The sequence below is a fragment of the Schistosoma mansoni genome, chromosome 2, assembly GCF_000237925.1.
Source record: "Schistosoma mansoni strain Puerto Rico chromosome 2, complete genome".
Classification (NCBI taxonomy): Eukaryota; Metazoa; Platyhelminthes; class Trematoda; order Strigeidida; family Schistosomatidae; genus Schistosoma; species Schistosoma mansoni.
The window spans coordinates 4346008-4363788 of record NC_031496.1 but is presented as its reverse complement, the minus strand read 5'-3'; the positions used below and the strand labels follow the sequence as shown (position 1 = coordinate 4363788).

Below are 17781 nucleotides of genomic sequence, written 5' to 3'. Positions count from 1 at the left end.
ACATTCCAAGGGACACTTAGCTCATGCTACAATGCAATCTAACATATATTTATTTACTGAAGGAGACGCTGGTGATGTCCAGGAACAACAATGAAAGCCCCGCAATAAAGGGATCCAACTCAGAGAATAAGGCTCCATCAAAAGCTCACGCCTGAGCTTGAAACTTGGGCCGTTAATATTTATATATTTATGACTTAGGTGCTTTAAAGCCAGTGTTCATAAAGTAAGAGTGAGATCACAAAAAGTCGTCAGTTAGAAGTCTAATTAAGCAAATAAGCTTGATATTATTAGCATTGTATATTCAGATGAACCACCTATCAATGTTAATGGCACATATGAAGCAAGTACATACCATATCACGCGTCCTATAGAGGTAGATATAAGAGTTCAAGAATCCTATGCAAGCCACTATCCATCTCTGCTTACCATGTTTATTTTTATGGTTTTCTTGAAGAAATTCCGATCAAACAGCAGGATGAAACTACAGAATTCCATCCTTTAAAATTTTCGATATCCATACCTTATAGCGTCTCAAAAATGCCCTAAGTCATTAAATAGACACTTTTCACTTTTGGCATTTTTGCTTTTTCAGAATATTTTGTTACTGCTTCTACGTAATGGTTTTATGCAGTTTCGTTTAGTTGAGATATATATTTGTACCAACTCTACTTTTTATTGGTCATTTTACCATACTCACTTTGCTCTTACCCATCTCAACATTCTACCGCCCCCAAATGCCCTTGTACGGCCGAGAGTGGGGAAAGTCAGCTCTCCCTTTAGAAATACTCTCACATGGCCACGCGTATATGGCCTCTGCCACACAAATCCTACTCACTACCTTCTCATGGCGGGCTTGTTACTTACGAAATTGAGAGGACGAAAACCGAATGTTCACTGCTTTAACCGGGCCAGTGGACACGGCGCGTCCATCTAGGGGAGTTGGAAAACCCTGATTACAAACCAATGGTACACATGGGCTCCAGTATCCTGAAGGAACAAATGGCGTATGAATCAATCGTTGGTCACCGGCTACCATGGGACTGCATCTCCTTACGATGCTCCACTGTCTTGTGGATCAGAACTTGAGGTCAAAGGCTACGGGTGTGTCTTAAAATCGATGCAAAAGTCGATCATTATTATTCAATGAATCTACTTCGTAGGTCATATGAAATGAGGAACATTTCATGAGCATATTCTGGAACATAATGATTAGCTGATACAACAAAACTATTCACGAAAACTTTATTTACGTTTTAATTATTCAACATTCATACACATCGCATGATGTAGAAGCTGTTTGATCAGCTAACATTAAGCATACTGAAACCTATTAATTTGATCAATGTTCAGAATATAGTTTCTGTGCTGCAATTCATTTTGTCATCATTTATTTTCGATAATGTAGCTGTTATATTAACGTGATGAACCGAAAAGCTATATTGGCTGGATTACTTGTTCATGTAGCCCAATCATCCCAATTAGGTCGGTTTGAGAAAAGTAAAAGTAGCAACTTAAGATCGGAGGGTGAAGTTGTACTTCTGACTGTACAAGGGTGTAACAGCAGTAAGGCGTTTTCATCAGATAACTGGTTTACATAGCGATGCTGTCTTCTCATAATTGAGTCAATTTATTCACACTATATAAGTGGTTTTCAAATGTTTTCTATTTTTATATGGATTATCGTACACTTTTGTTTTATATTTTATGGTTGATCAACGTTGTTCGCGATAGTGATAGAGTACAGTACTAGACGTCATCGTAGACCATATTGTGGTTTATGCTACTTATATCGACACAAGTAGTATGTAACACCAATCACAAATGGAATGCCTGGCAGCAGAGGTTTGAATTGATCGAATCGAAGAGTGATTGTTATGGTAACGAAGGAACAATGAAGTTTGAGACGATTGATGGAGGATTTGCAAATGAAGTATTAAATGTACAATCTTCACATTTTACGAAGGAACTCCTGGAGTGAACATCAACCCTAGGATGCAGGTACATCCAACTGACGAGTCTCAAGTAGGACGAGACGCGCCTCCCGGATTTCATAGTTAGCTGTCATCCATTTCTGCTTATAATGCTTGTAACTTAAGGTAATATCGAGGCAATCTACACCGGATGCGTATAAACATATGCCTTTAAAAAACTGATCAATTACAGGGGATAACCTTATGCTCCAAACCATGTCATTTTTACTAGATTTTAACTTTGTTTTTATTAGAAAAGTTCTTTGTCAGTCGATTAAATGTGTAAAATACGCAACTATCTTGTCAAATTCATATATTATTATTGTAGAAAAAAAATCCATTTAGTTGAACGAAAGTAAAAAAAATAAAAAGATCATTAATCTATGAGTGTTGAATTAAAAAGTTGACCAGCATTAGATCTCATCAGTTTAATAATATTAGCAGGATTTTCATGACTTGTTATTTCAGTACCAGAGACAATCATATTCGCTCCAGCCTGGGAAAGGAAAAGAATTAGACTATATATATATCAATATCAGAAAGGGTTTATGTGGAGATTTATTATTTGCATAGTTGAAAGCATGAGTCAATTGAAGCTAAACCACCAAAGAAAACCTGGAAGCACTGGACGGCCGTTTCGTCCTACTGTGGGACTCTTCAGCAGTGCGCATCCACGACCTCGCCTAGCGAGATTCGAACCCATATATATCAAATTGGAATACCGTTATACACATACAATAACAATTATTTCTGCCAGTCTGAGACGGTAGTAGTTGGATCAAAAACTATCAATCGTTTGATTTATCATGTTTTAATATTATCTCGATTGTGGCTTGTACATTGACGTGGTGATCTGGCTCACTTATCGTGATGAACGGATAGAACTATATTGGCTGGATTACTTGTTCCTGTAATCTAATCATCCTAATTAGGTCGGTTTGAGAACAGTAAAAGTACAAGTAACAACTTAAGATCGGAGGGTGAAGCTGTACTGTTGACTGTACAGGAGCGTAACGGCAGTAAGATATTTTTTCAGATAACTAGTATCTACAGCGCTGTTGTTTTTTCATAACGAAGGGAAGGAGTTAGTAAAATTTTGTCTTAAAATTGTCACATCTTATTCCACGTATTTCCGTCCCTTGAGGTAAGACTATTTGAAGTACGGATCTAACACATCAGAAAATCAAAACAAAAAAGTTGTATGTGACCAACCACAATCAGTTGTCTTTTGGGCTTTGTAGTCACGCTGCCAGATCGCTAAGACTACTACTAATCTAGTTTAGCTTTTAGGCCCGTCAAAAAAGGACTTATGCTTCCTCAGTGTGAGCGACCGGTAAGTGAAAACGACCAACGTTAATTTAGCTTAATGATTACAGCTGGAATGTCAGTTTTTCATGAAATTCAAAATCAGATTAATTTGCAGACAAAAGTTCCAGCGGTAAACTAGAACATTTCAATGAGCTCTACACAGATCAAGACAGTAGCAAATAAAGCTAGTTTCACAGATTAAGAAATATGGTTTTGATCGGGTGTACGGTTTGTAATTAACATAAATCATTTTAAACATCTGAATTAAACCTAAACTAAAACTGATCAAACAAATTTGAATGGATTGCGATTTCCTTTTCAGGATCTCTTAAATGATTTGAGTGAGTTAGAGTGAAGTATTACAACTTACTACCAACTTGCTTTTTCTCCAAATAAAGCCTATAGTTTTATTTCGCGCTAATGATGCACTGTTTTTTTTACTGTTAATACTGTTATCTCGTTTTTATTGGATTTCTGATTCGAAACTTGTTCCAACTACTTGAGTTTTGGTTATCATGGAGTAATTCCGATCTTAAAGTAGGGAGTGGTAATAGATGGATGTACGTTATTGCATATTCAGTTTCTTTTTATATAACAACTGAACATGATATAACTCAATAAAGCAAATAGTCACCCCGAATAGAAATTCACAGTATAAAAATTAAACATAAGACTTACTTCGACGCAATCTCGAACGTTCTTCAGGGTGACACCACCATCAACTTCAATATCCAAGTTTCCATACCTTTCACGAAGATACTTCACCTTGAATAGAGTAGATAAGTCTTGAAATATAATGATGCAAAACAATTACAGTAAAATGAAGGTAAACTGCTGGTAATATATATATATATATATATATATATATATATGGCCCCCGAATGCCCTGGTACGGTCGAGAGTGGGGAGAGTCTGCTCTCCCTCTCCGAATGCTCTCACATGGCCACGTGTATATAGCCTCTGCCACACAAGTCCTAATCACTGCCTTCTCATGGCGGGGGTGTTGTTTACGAAATTGAGAAGACGAAAAACGAATGTCCCACGCTTCAACCGGGTTGATGGACATGGAAATTTCCCCTAGGGGAGTTGGAAAACCCTCATTCCAAACCAATGGTACACATGGGCTCCAGTATCGTAAGGGAAAAAATGGCGTATGAACCTGTTGTCGGTCACCGGCTACCACGGGACTGCATCTCCTAATGTTGTTCCACTGCCTTGTGGATCAGACCCTTAGGTCAAAGGCTCCGGGTGTGGTCCCCTAAGAAAACCACCTGCTTCAGTTTGGCACCTGGGCAGTATCACTGCCCTCACACAAGTCAAATGAGATTTGTGCGGCGCATATACATTTGATGGCCCCTTGTACCAATGTTTATGTGTTTAAATAAAAAATTATATATATATATATATATATATATATATATATATATATAATAGTGAAATAGGTCTTTTAACGACTTTGACTCGCTATTCTATGCTGAAGATATCTTACGTATGCGGTTTGTAAAAGTTAGCTAACAAAAAAATTATTTGAATGAATTTAACATTAAATATCTCGTCTTTATGTGATATGTAAAACAAAGTTCTTCTGGAGGTACCTGAAAAGGATATTGGGTTAGAGTTTGTCTTACTGACCTGGTAGAGTGACCATAGTGCCCAAGGGACAACTTTTTGAGGCCGGTTACACACAGCCATTTCGTGTATAATTTTTGTGTTAGCTCCGTACTTGTTGAGACCTTACCATTGAAGACGGAAATCCATGTGACAAGGCGAGGTGTGCATCATTAGGGTCGACCTTTTCTAACCCCACCCTTCCTTTTTGGGAAAGCGGTATCGCTGTCATGGTGATTGTTTGAGAGAAACACCCTACTGCTGTCACACCTCTGTACAATCAGCAGTACGACTTTGCCCTCAGGTGTTCAGATTGCTGCTTTTAGTCCTACCACCCTTCAACGGACCTGTCTGGCATGGTAGGACCTTGAGGAACGATTGTTCCAGCCAGTATAGCCCAACTGGATGATCACGATAGGCAAGCCCGACCACCACGTCAAGGTAGCAGCAACGATCGGGAAAATGAGTTTGTCAACAACAACTATTGTGATCATCTTAATAATCAACAAATCAGTCGACTACCCTATCAAGCACAACTAAATATGGATTAGGACGATATAACTTGATAGTTGAATGAACACTTTTCAATCATATAAGTTTGGCGAAAGACTTAAAATAGCAACTAAAATGCCAGTGGAACATCACAGATAGTAGTTTCTCGTGGCTTGGTTGGTACATAAATAGGTTAATAACTTAATATTATGGTAAATAATGATAATTTTATTTGTTTTATTACACGATTTCAGTTTTTACAACCAACTCTAATACTAGCAGTATTGATAGTAGTATGACTTAAGCAAAAAAAGGTTTACCTTTGGTAACATATCTGCCATAAATTTTTGTCCACCAAAACCGGGTTCGACGGTCATAATTAAAATCATATCAACGGAGTCAATATAAGGTAATAGTTCAGTGACTGGTGTTTTTGGTTTTATACCAAGACCAACCTGGAAGATAAAAAATTTTGTGATATAAAACAAAAAACAATGAAATGACGACAAGCCAAAAAGATCCTGTATATTGTACATAATTATATTCAATGTATGGAATTCTGTGTTTGAATGATTAGCCCGAAGCTATGCTTGAATCATATTTCTGTGTTATCTCATCAAAAAAAATTTATACGAAGATTCTGAATGAGATTTGAGCTCAGGTCATTTAGTGACGTTATGGAAAACTGCCATTTATCTAGTTTAAAAAATAAAAATACGTCTCCCAAGACAGCGATCTACATTTAGATGTTACCGGTGTTGAGGTAACGTATTGACTTCATTAGGAATGATGAAGAGAAACTATGAATGAAGCATGAACAAAAACTAGTCATTTGATTTCGTAGATTATACTTTAGGTTAATCCCGTTTGGGTAACGGCGGTAATAAAAGCCAAATACGAACTAAGTCGGATGAATTTATTTCAGATACTCGTTTACTCAGACAGACAATAGGATGAGAAGCGGAGAAGGCAGATGTATCTACTTAAAATATTACTTATTGTAAGCGTCAATATCTCGAAATAGATCATGCGTATTACGACGAGACGAATATCGAACAAAAATAATGAGTGTTCAGGAGTAAACAACTACATGAGATATGTAAGTTTAGTATTACAAAGACATGAGAGGGATATATACTGGAGGTCACGATTACCTATGTTAGGATGATCAAATTGACTCTTTGCTACATACTGAGTTACTCAGGTATATATGCCACTTAATACTAGTAAAGTATGGGAAGTGTTAATGGATAATAAAACTTAAAAAGGAACTTGACAGTCTAGAAGCAATTGTTGTTTATGACTAATTTTTAGTCTAATAACCGTAGACTAAATCCCTTCGATATTTAAAAAAATATAGTCACGTTGAAGTTGTTTGATAAACTTTTCCCCCAAATGCCCTGGTACGGCCGAGTGGGGAGAGTCCGCTCTCCCTCTAGAAATGCTCTCACATAGCCACGCGTATATAGCCGCTACCACACAAGTCCTAATCACTGCCTTCTCACAGTGGAATTACTGTTGTTTACAAAATTGAGAGGACGAAAAGCGAATGTCCCACGCTTCAACCGGGTTGATGGACATGGAAAGTCCCCCTAGAGGAGTTGGAAAACCCTCATTCCAAACCAATGGTGCACATGGGCTCCAATATCCTGAGCGAACAAATGGAGTATGAATCAATCGTTGGTCATCGGCTACCATGGGACTGCATTTCCTCACGATGCTCCACTGTCTTGTAGATCAGACCTTTAGGTCAAAGGCTCAGGGCGTGGCCCACTAAGAAAACCACCTGCTTCAGTTTGGGCACCTGGGCATTATCACAGCCCTCACACAAATCAAATGAGACTTGTGTGGCGCATATATATCTGGTGCCAATTTGTACCAATGTTTATGTGTTTAAATAAAAGTCCACTATAGTGAGCTTTTGTATATGATGGCACGCTATAAATAAGAATTCTGACATTAAGATTAAAATATGAAATCGCTCAGTCAGTCAGTCAATCAGTCAGTCAATTACAACGTAGAACTTCGTACGTATGTATATCAGTTCGAGTTGCCATACCACATTAGCACAGAGATGAAGTTGTCGATTCAAATCCCATAGTGGTAGAAGTTGGATGAGTATAAACAGTAAGATTAGGGTTTGAAGATGTTATTGAAGGAGTATAATCCAATGAAATAAATTTGGAAAGAGAAAAAGGAAATCGCTAATATACTTACTTTCATGTCAGCTTCACGTATTTTATGAATACAATGCATAACATTTTCAGTGGATTCTAAGTGAAAAGTATATTGACTTGCACCAGCAGCTTTCATATTTTCAACCCACTTTTAAATATTAAAATACAATAGGAAAGTAGTATACATATGAAACTGATGTATTAGGAATATAAATTGGATATTTTCAATGACAAAACACAATACTGTAATCAGAACAATTTAGGTGAAGTTCGACAATAACAGTTGTACACGAGATTGTGGCAATCTTCTTAGAGATGATATCAACTGACCCATATTGGTAGATGCAGAGTGTCTGGTTGGATAGGAGTGATAATCATGTCCAATGGTTAAAGACACTACGATGACTCAAAATTGGTGGCCCGGACGCTTTAAATCTTTGTTTATCTCTAGGTACTAAGTTTCAAAAATTATTCTATACACAAATTCAATTAGTATTCTTTGTTTTCTTACGTTGCTTATGTCGAACAAACTATTGCTAATTAAATCCATACACTATGAACACATTTATACACTTATCTTTGTACCATATTGTTTATTTGAGTACTAGTCATACTACCCAGCTACCTAAATGGTTGACGGTGTAGTATAGTGCCAGAAAACCAACAACAACCCATTGCTTGATATTACTATTACCAAGTATGGGAGTTGAAAGTAGGTGAGGTGTTGCTCGAACATATGGTCGCTGGGCGAACACCAAGTACTTTAGCAAAGAAAAATGGTGATAAGTTTGTATAAAAATTCCTAGTTGTGTGACAATAAGTGGATCAGATGCAGATGTGATGGCGAGGATCGGCAAAGCAAGAACAGCATATTTACAGCTGAAGAACATCTGGAACTCAAAACAATTGTCAACCAACACCAACATCAGAATTTTCAATACGAATGTCAAGACAGTTCTACTGTATGGGGCGGAGACGTGAAAAACTACGAAAGTCATCACCCAGAAGATACAAGTGTTTATTAACAGTTGTCTACGCAAGATACTTCGAATCCGTTGGCCAGACACTATCAGCAAGAAGTTACTGTGGGAGACAACAAACCAGATTCTGGCCGATGAAGAAGTCAGGAAGAAGCGCTGGAAGTGGATAGGGCACACTTTGAGGAAATCACCCAAGTGCGTCACAAGACAAGCCCTCACATGGAATCCTGAAGGCCAAAGGAAAAGAGGAAGACCAAAGAACACATTACGCCGAGAAATAGAGACGGACATGAGAAGAATGAACAAAAAGTGGATAGAACTAGAAAAGAAGGCTCAGGACAGAGTGGGTTGGAGAATGCTGGTCGGCGACCTATGCTCCATTGGGAGTAACAGGCGTAAGTAAGTAAGTAACAATAAGTGGGTAGTTTGTATGTTCATACACGTAAACTGTTTATTATTCATCCTATAACCTATATTAACAGTAAATATCTTCATAAGGAAGATATTAAGATAGAATCTACACCAAAACTGCATTACATTGATTTAAAATCAATACCAGTAACCTAAATCGTATAGGATTGCACAGGTTGAGACTGGTAAGGATCAGCTTTGTTGAAACCACTGATTCTGAAGCAGTTATTTACTACAACTTGGTCATTTTCTGAAATTTGTTAATCTTGAATCATTTCAGACTAATCAAAATCATTAATTGAAATAAAACAAGAAACTCGAAAACGCTGAACAATTAGTTCTTACCACTTTACTAGTTAGTAAACAATATCCACTCTTCTCATGTCAACTCTTTAGACTAACAGAGCTTATAAAATCGTTGCAAAGAACAATAATCTGACTTTATTCAAACAAACACTAATTTTTGATATGATCGACAGTTAATTCCCCCGAATTCCCTGGTACGGTCAAGAGTGGGGAGAGTCCGCTCTCCCTCTCGAAATGCTCTCACATGGACAAGCGTATATAGCCTCTGCCACACAAGTCCTACTCACTGCCTTTTTGTACCACCGGTGTTGTTTACGAAATTGAAAGGACGAAAAGCGAATGTCCCACGCTCTAACCAGGTTGGTGAACACGGAGAGTCCACCTAGGGGAGTTGGAAAACTCTCATTCCAAACCGATGGTGCACATGTGCTCTAGTATCCTGAGGGAACAAATGGAGTATGAATCAATCGTTGGTGACTGGCTATCATAGGACTGCATCTCCTCACGATGCTACACTGCCTTGTGGATCAGACCTTTAGGTCGAAGGCTCTAGGAGTGGCCCCCTAAGAAAACCACCTGATTCAGTATGGGTACCTGGTCAGTATCACAGCCCTCACACAAATCGAATGAGATTTGTGCGGCGCATATTTATCTGGTGCCCCTTTGTACCAATATTTATGTGTTTAAATAAAATAAAATAATTCTTCAAAGGAAGAAATGACTGAAATTATTTTTAAAAAAACATCTCAATCATTGGAATATAATCTGTTTACTTGATTGTAGCACATTCACTTTGCGACTTTTAACTAGGTAAATTAATTGTGTAAAGGATTTAGAGCAATACACTGAAGTCGATCATCTAAAATCACTTGGATTTTAGTAGTTTATCGGTTAGCTTTAGGTTACAATGTAAAAAAATCAAATTACGCAAGAAATGTTTTGTTTTTTTAAGATTCTCGGAATGATAATTTATTTTGTAGAAAATCTATAGTAATAAATCATAGTAGACTACCTTTTCAGGATCAGAAACCATCATGTGAAGATCTAAAAAAGCCTTGGATGGAAGGTGTTTTTTCAAAGACGCTACAACAGGATGTCCAATTGTAATATTAGGTACAAAATGTCCATCCATAACATCGAGGTGTAAGTAGTCAGCGCCAGAGTTAAGTAGATGATCACAAACATCAGCTAGTTTGGATAAATCCGCATTTAAAATTGATGGTCCAATAAGTATAGGTTTAGAGCAAATATGAGTCATTTCAACTGGAAATAAGAGAATATAATGCACAAACATCCATATAAAGCATAATAATTTCTTCAAAAATAAAGCTAGTAAAAGAAAAGTGGGTTTAGCCTAACTGTAGTTAAATTACTGATGTTTGTGAATAATGATTCATATTGCAGAGGCTGTTATTGGTATTCTGAACTTAAATGGCTGGGCTAGGCAGAAAGCAGGACTGACAAGCACTCTAGACTGCTCGTATGGTTTTCGTGTGTCACTGTCCCAATCGATGATTCGCTGTTCTCTGATTGGCGGTTTAACACGTCATACATTAACAAGTCATCCACTCGGCCACAAGATATAACAGGGCTAGTATACGCCTAAGAAAAACTAAACGAAGACCTCAGTCTTTGTACTGATCATAATTGTGCTTGTCCTCGAAGTCATAATCTCGTACAGTAAGTTATGAGCTAGACAGTGAAGTTACGTTGATGAATACATGTTAGTACTTTTTTCAAACAAGCTAAAAGTAGCTTCACAAGAAAGATTCAATAGAAAGAAAAAATGAATGAAAAATGTCGAGCAGAATGATACATAGAAGACTTAAGTTTTTCTATGTTTGGATTAGAAAAAAAGATGTGGTGTCAGGACAGGAAGATCATCATGGTTGGCCTAAGCAGTGTCCAAAAAGAAAGAAGATTACCTGCTTTAACTTTGGACAGAAATCATGGTCAATGGTTGGAGACATAATATGAAAAAATTTTCAAACTCACGTACATTTTAATATTCCCCAAATTTTGTTTCTTAACTTTTATTCGGAGTATTCATCCACCTTTCAAGTTATGTGTTATATCTGTGGACGAGTGGATGCCTAGTTGATGTGTGGCTTGATGAGACCGCCAATTAGAGGGTAGCGAATTATCGACTGGAACAGTGACACGAAACCCAAACGAGCAGACTAGAGTGCTAACCGGTCCTGCGATCTGCCTAGCCCAACCAGTGTAGTCCAAAACACCAATAACAGCCTCAGTGGTATGAATCATTATTTACAAACACACTGGGTTTTTATACAAGCCAAAGTAATCAATAAACTGATTATAACTCAAGAATCGTATGATAATAAGTCAAGGTCAAAATAAAGTTAATGATAAGAGAAATACGAATATGAATAGTTCAGTTACGTAATAATTGTACAATAGGAAATAGGCATATTACATTGATCCATAAATAGACCTAAAAGTTACCATTCGTAATTCACCGGGGGATATAACATTATGTTTAGTCCACTTTATAATGGTAGGCATTACTACAGTGTCAGCTTCTTTGCTGTCCATCTTGTCGATTTTCTCTCGCTGAGCTGATGGCAACTTAAATCAATGTACTTACGTCAGGTTTAACGCTACTTATGGTTGGAGACTAAATCCAAGAGTTCATTATCTACATAAGACTACGGCTTAGCACGTTAAATAATTTAATTACTGTTTTAAGCACTATGCCAACACCTGTTTAATTACGTGGTTAGTACATACATCATTCAAGAGACGCAAATCCAGGCCAAATGCAATGACTTGTACTTAGCTGAAGAATCACATCATTTTCTGACCGTCAAGAACGCATCAAAAGATATCACTTCGCTCTTTATACAAGTATCAAGTTTTGAAATTTCGGAAGCCTTAGCCAAAAAGCAACAGTGAACCACATTATTCTTTGGTGACATTTCCTGATTATAACTGTTGTTTTTTCTTTTAAGTATAAACCAGACAGGACTAAAAAAATGTAAAATACAGAATCTGGGATAAATGTGTATTGGTCCGATATGACTTACTTACGCCTGTTACCCCTCGTCGAGGAGCATAGGCCGCAAACCAGCATTCTCCATCCAACTCTGTCCTGGGCAATCCTTTCCACTTCTTTCCAGTTAACATCCATTATTTTCATATCTGCTTCTATATCCTGGCGTAATGTGTTCTTTGGCCTTCCTTTTTTCATCTTCCCTTCAGGATTCCAAGTTAGGGCTTGCCCCGTGATGCAGTTTGGTGATTTTCTCAATATATGTCCTATCCAGTTCCAACGTTTTTCCTAATTTCCTCTTCAGCTGGAAGCTGGTTTGTCCTCTCCCATAAAACGCCGTTGCTCATAGTGTCCGGCCAGTGAATGTTGAGTATTTTGCGTAGACATCTGTTTATAAATACTTGTACCTTTTTGACGACGGATGTAGTTGTTCTCCATGTTTCAGCCCTGTACAGTAGAACTGTCTTGACGTTCGTATTGAGAATTCCCACTTTGAAGTTAGTTGACAGTTGGTTTGAGTTCCATATGTTCTTCAATTGTAGAAATGCTGCCCTTGCTTTGCCAATCCTCACCGTTACATCTGCACCTGATTCTCCTTGTTTATCAATGATGCTTTTCGGGTACGTGTATGTTTCCACCTCCTCCGGAGTTTCGCCACCAAGTGTGATTGGGTTGGTTTTCTCCCTGTTGTATTTGAGAGTTTTGCTGTCCGATTTGACCATGTACAAAATAAAGCGAAGGCATCAAGAGCAAAATCGAAAGTAAAAACAACACCAACAAGTGTAAAACTAATAAGTATAATTCAGAAGACGAACAAGACATATGGAGTGAAACTGTGGTGTGTGCCACTGATGTTGACAGATATAAGTAGTATGTATCATCAGTCGAAAGCGAAATACTTGGAAGCAGAAGGTCAACAAAATCAAGGAAAAAAGAATGAGAGCAGAGAATGATTTCCGTGGAAACAAAGGAACAACGAGGCCTGAGACAATTGACTGATATTTTACAAATGAAGTATTTGCTGTATGATTCTCAGATTTTACTAAGAGAACTTGTAATTTTGTGTTCATATACATTCGATTGTCCCCACTCTGTTTTCGTTCACTACAAAACTAATATTCGAAACCCAAAGGTAGATAAGAAATGAGAACATTTGTGCCAAAAGATTATGAACTACGAATGAAGTTTCTAATAATTTACTGAAGTTACTTTGTAGGTCTCAACTAGGTAGTTTGCGCTTTATATACAACTGTCTCAGTGTGGATTCATAGATTTTTTAAACAAATATTAATAGCATTTGAGATAGTATCTCATTGATAGTTACCATTAAGAATATATGAAATGGAGAATAACAATATCACTAACCTATTTACTATATTTACCCAATGCTTTACATTTAACATCAGTATTGTTAACTTGAAGGCTGTAACATAAACAAAAGATAAGTCAAAGGCACCAGTGGTCGAACAATTACATTTTGCTTTGTTATAAATTGTGACCTAGATGCCCTGTTAATGTATCAGGTGATAATACCGCCAATTAGAGAGCAGTGAATTATTGATCGGACCAATGACACACGATACCCGTACGAGCAGTCTAGAGTACTTATCGGTCCTGCTTTCTGCTTAGCCCAGCCAGTTAAGTCCAGAACACCAATAACAGCCTCTGCAATATGAATCATTTATTCCAAACATATTGGGTTTATATACCAAACAAACAGACCACACAGTACTATAAAATAGGAAAACAACATTTGTACAAAATTTAGCTAAATGTGGCTTTGAATAAGGGAGATAGTAAATAATAGACAGGGCATAACTCAAGAATGGTAAATCGTATAACAATAGTTCATAAGTCAAAATAAGGCTAATAATAAGGGGAACATGAATATGAATAGTTTAATTATTTAGCAATTATACGATAAAAACATATGTATGGTATTGGTTCATAAATGGATCCCAAAGTTACCATTCACTATTCTTATCGTGACATAACATAATCAAAATTAAAAACAAATTTTACACCCAAAAGTAGACCAAGCAATTAATCCGATCAGTACTTGCCAGCTGGTCAGTAGGTTGACATTTTACTGACTATGCGAGTGGTGCTAGTTGAAAAAAGCTGAGAATATTTTTCTTCCCAGTGTCGATTTTCTGTTGGTCACTTAACAATGGGGCTCATGAAACTTAAGTGGTCAGTGCATATTTCCATCCAACAGAGATACGTCACTGACAAGCATTTGAATGTTCGGCGAAGTGACCATAACGCACGACCAAAATGATCAGCCTCATTACTTATCGTTCACAAGATTTTGGAGTCATCCGCAAACAATGTCGACGACTTAAGCAATACGGTAATTAATTGACGTAAAGGGGAAAAGTAGGGGACATAAAATGGTGCCTTGGGGTACGCCACTTTTAATCGGCTTTCATTCAGATACCATCACACTGATCTTCACTGTTTGCGGCCACATAAAAAGTATCTTACCAGTTCCTGTACAGCACCTGTTATTTTGAAGCTCGAGAGTTTCTGCATGAGACCTAAGTGTGGAACCTTGTCAAACGCTTTGCTAAAGCCTATGAATATCACATAGACAGACAGACCGTCATCTAGGGCTGCTGTCAAATCCTCTGTCGCAATAAGTTGGTCAAGCAAGGATGCTTGTTTCGAAAACCGTGTTGCTCGGAAGTTAACAGATTGTACGATTCTATGTGACTTAGTAACTTAACCCGCATTATCGTTCCAAATAACTTAACGACTACACTAATTAGACTGACAGGCCGGTAGTTAGATACGATCTGTCTCTGACCATATCGAAACATAGGACTGACTATAGCATCTTTCCAATCTCTAGGGAGTTGAATGTAGGGAAGAGACATGTTGAAGAGCATCGTGAGTGGTCTTGAAATAACGTTCACGAGAGATGACAGCAATCGGGGATGTAACCCATTAGGGTCCGGTATCTTACAAGGCTTGACGTTAGTGATCAGTTGGACAGTTTTCTCATTTAAATGTACAGGTTCCATAGCTGGTATCTCAGTGGTGTGATTAGGACAAGTATTTTTAACGATACACATAGAGCAGACTTCGCTAAAATAGTCTCAGCTTTTGCCAGGTCTGATTCAGTTAGTATATTCTAATCTTCGTGTAACAGTATTAGGGAAATACTATCACTACGTTTTGTTCTCCGTTTGACGTACGAAAACAATCGTTTCGGAAATACGGCTATCATATGCTAACTGTCTCTCACAAACAGTACGACATCTAGCTATGGTCTTCTTATATATATTTCGGATTTCTCGGTATTTACATTTAAATGATTTGTGTCCCGTTAACAAGAATAAGTCCCAGAAGTGTTCAGTCACGTTTTCTTTTATACCATGCCTAGTATCACGAAAACTAAATAACTATCCACCATGGATAACTAAACAAGAAATCTCTTAAACGTAGGAAAAAGCATTGGAATGTTCATTTCTACAGGCTGAGAGGTATAAATCCAGCCATTGTAAACCTAGGAACGCTTGTAAAGAGTCTATAATTAAGACTAGACATTCACATGAAAAACAATTGGTTACAGATTGCAGTAACAGTCCGAAAAGGTTATTCTCGTATACAAAGGGGCGAACGCAAAAGTTATGGAATGCCACCACTTTTAGTGCAAGAATGTCTGTTGATATTAGCAAGAGATGGTGTTTAAAACGCTGAAGATGTATCTGAATGTTTTAGTAGTGTTTCCTTCCGGCAATGAGGAACGACCAACAATAAGACGTGATCAGTACGCTTGTCGATTAATCCTGTAATTATTGAAGAAGGAACTGTCTTCAAGGACTGCTTCAATACCCCAAACCAGATAAGTCTAGTGGTCTTGACGATATTCATGCTGAGATTATGAAAGTCCTGTCGGATTTAATTGCTGAACCTATAGCCATGCTATGGCAGTCCAGACCTTAACCCTGACCAGATGAGAGACCATGTCAAAGGTTTTACCTAAATCTATGAAATTAAATCTACCGGGATATGTCTGTCTTTTACCGCGGCCCAATTTTCACTTGCAATCAGCAGATAGCTTATTCCTATCGTTCTCAAATGTTAGTATTATCGTGACCTCAAGTTCTATTTAACAAAAGATCTCACTATTTCGTCGACCCTATGATTTCCCTAACGAGCCTATGTGATCGAAGTTTAACACTGTGGTCAGTTCTCTTACCTATTCCTGTCAATTTTCTGACCTCAGCTCCTGCCGGGTCATATGGTAAGACGTACGTAAGATGATGCTCCTGTAACACGTGGAATCAGCAGTTAGAGAACAGCAGTACAGATCTGAAAAACAGCACAGCACACAATATTAAATGAGGACTTCACACCAAGAGAGAACACGGTGGGAATCACGAGCCCCTTTATTTTAAAATCAAAAAGCGCGGTGCGCGAGAGTACAGCGGGAAGAGACAGTTTACAAAGTAGTCTTATGAGTCATCATGTAAGCTTAGTGTACATAGGGCTTGCTCTTCTTCCTCCAAAGAGTTTATGTTTGGTCGCCCTGCAATAGAAAGAAAATAGAATGCATTAGTATATCATACATAGCAATTTCAACCCCGTTACACTCCGACGCCTTTAAATCATGCGCGTGTTCAATTTTTTGCATCAAGGTCGTCTGATTCCCGCAAAATATTCACAGTAAAGTTGGATTAAATTAATCTTATTCTAACCACACTATAGGGGAGCTCCATTTCACTTTCAGACTTTGAAAATGTATTTTGCGACGTGGAATAGGGGTCTACCAGACACTTTTAAACAGAGCTGTTGCAGGTGGTGGGTTTTTACTTTCATTTCGTTGTGTCCGCAGGGTCGTTCATTTACCGTTACTCAGAACAAGCACTTCGAAGCCATTAGGAACGGTGACAGTTTTATCCGGGTCGTCAGTTTCTGCTTTAGAATCATGACCATCTACATAGTGATTTCTCATCCTTCGGTAGTTTTAAAAGAGATTTTACTTTCCCATGATTCACAGTCGGTCGTTTAGGACGTATCGTAACATCACATACTATACTGACACATTCTTCACCGTCAGTACTTATGCTACCAGTGCAGCCACCATCAGTGATCTTGCAGGCCGAAGCAAGGAGGCTCATAGAAGATACCACACTGACCCCAAAATAGTAACCTGGGGCACTCCACCATGCACATTTTCTCAGCTAGACAACTACACATTCACCCACACATTTTGTTGACACCCAACTTGGAATTTCTTTATCCACTGTAATAGATCGTCTCCAATCACAATATCTTTTAATTTATATAACAACCTGTTGTGAATAACTTTGTCAAAAACCTTACTAAAGTTAATGTAGGCCACATTTACAGGCAAATTGATATTTAGGAACACTGGACGGCCGTTTCGTCCTATTATGGGACTCCTCAGCAGTGCGCATCCACGAACCCGCTCTCGCGAGATTCGAACCCAATAACTCCGCCTGTAGCTCTTCTAGAGTTACTGCCGGTCCCAGGCCCAGGTAAAG

At 37.9% G+C, this 17781-nt stretch overlaps 1 protein-coding gene across 1 annotated transcript; it reads right to left on the bottom strand.

The window, feature by feature from the left end:
- Positions 1-2266: 2266 nt before the first annotated feature.
- Positions 2267-16654, bottom strand: Smp_104580 (ribulose-phosphate 3-epimerase). Its single transcript, XM_018795399.1, has 6 exons — positions 16473-16654; positions 10265-10515; positions 7596-7703; positions 5699-5833; positions 3957-4043; positions 2267-2466 (listed from the first exon to the last, which is right to left on the bottom strand). Exons 2-6 carry the CDS (start codon positions 10508-10510, stop codon positions 2347-2349), a joined length of 696 nt encoding a protein of 231 aa, XP_018649715.1. The 5' UTR covers positions 10511-10515; positions 16473-16654; the 3' UTR covers positions 2267-2346.
- Positions 16655-17781: the final 1127 nt, after the last annotated feature.

What these genes read in the sequence shown, in the direction of transcription:
- Smp_104580 (XM_018795399.1), bottom strand. Translation starts at nt 10,510, where the DNA reads ATGACTCATATTTGCTCTAAACCTATACTTATTGGACCATCAATTTTA. An exon ending in TGGTTTCTGATCCTGAAAAG is followed by an intron (nt 7,704 to 10,264) that starts GTAGTCTACTAT and finishes AATATTTAAAAG; the next exon opens with TGGGTTGAAAATATGAAAGC. An exon ending in ACGTTCGAGATTGCGTCGAA is followed by an intron (nt 2,467 to 3,956) that starts GTAAGTCTTATG and finishes TTCCTTTCCCAG; the next exon opens with GCTGGAGCGAATATGATTGT.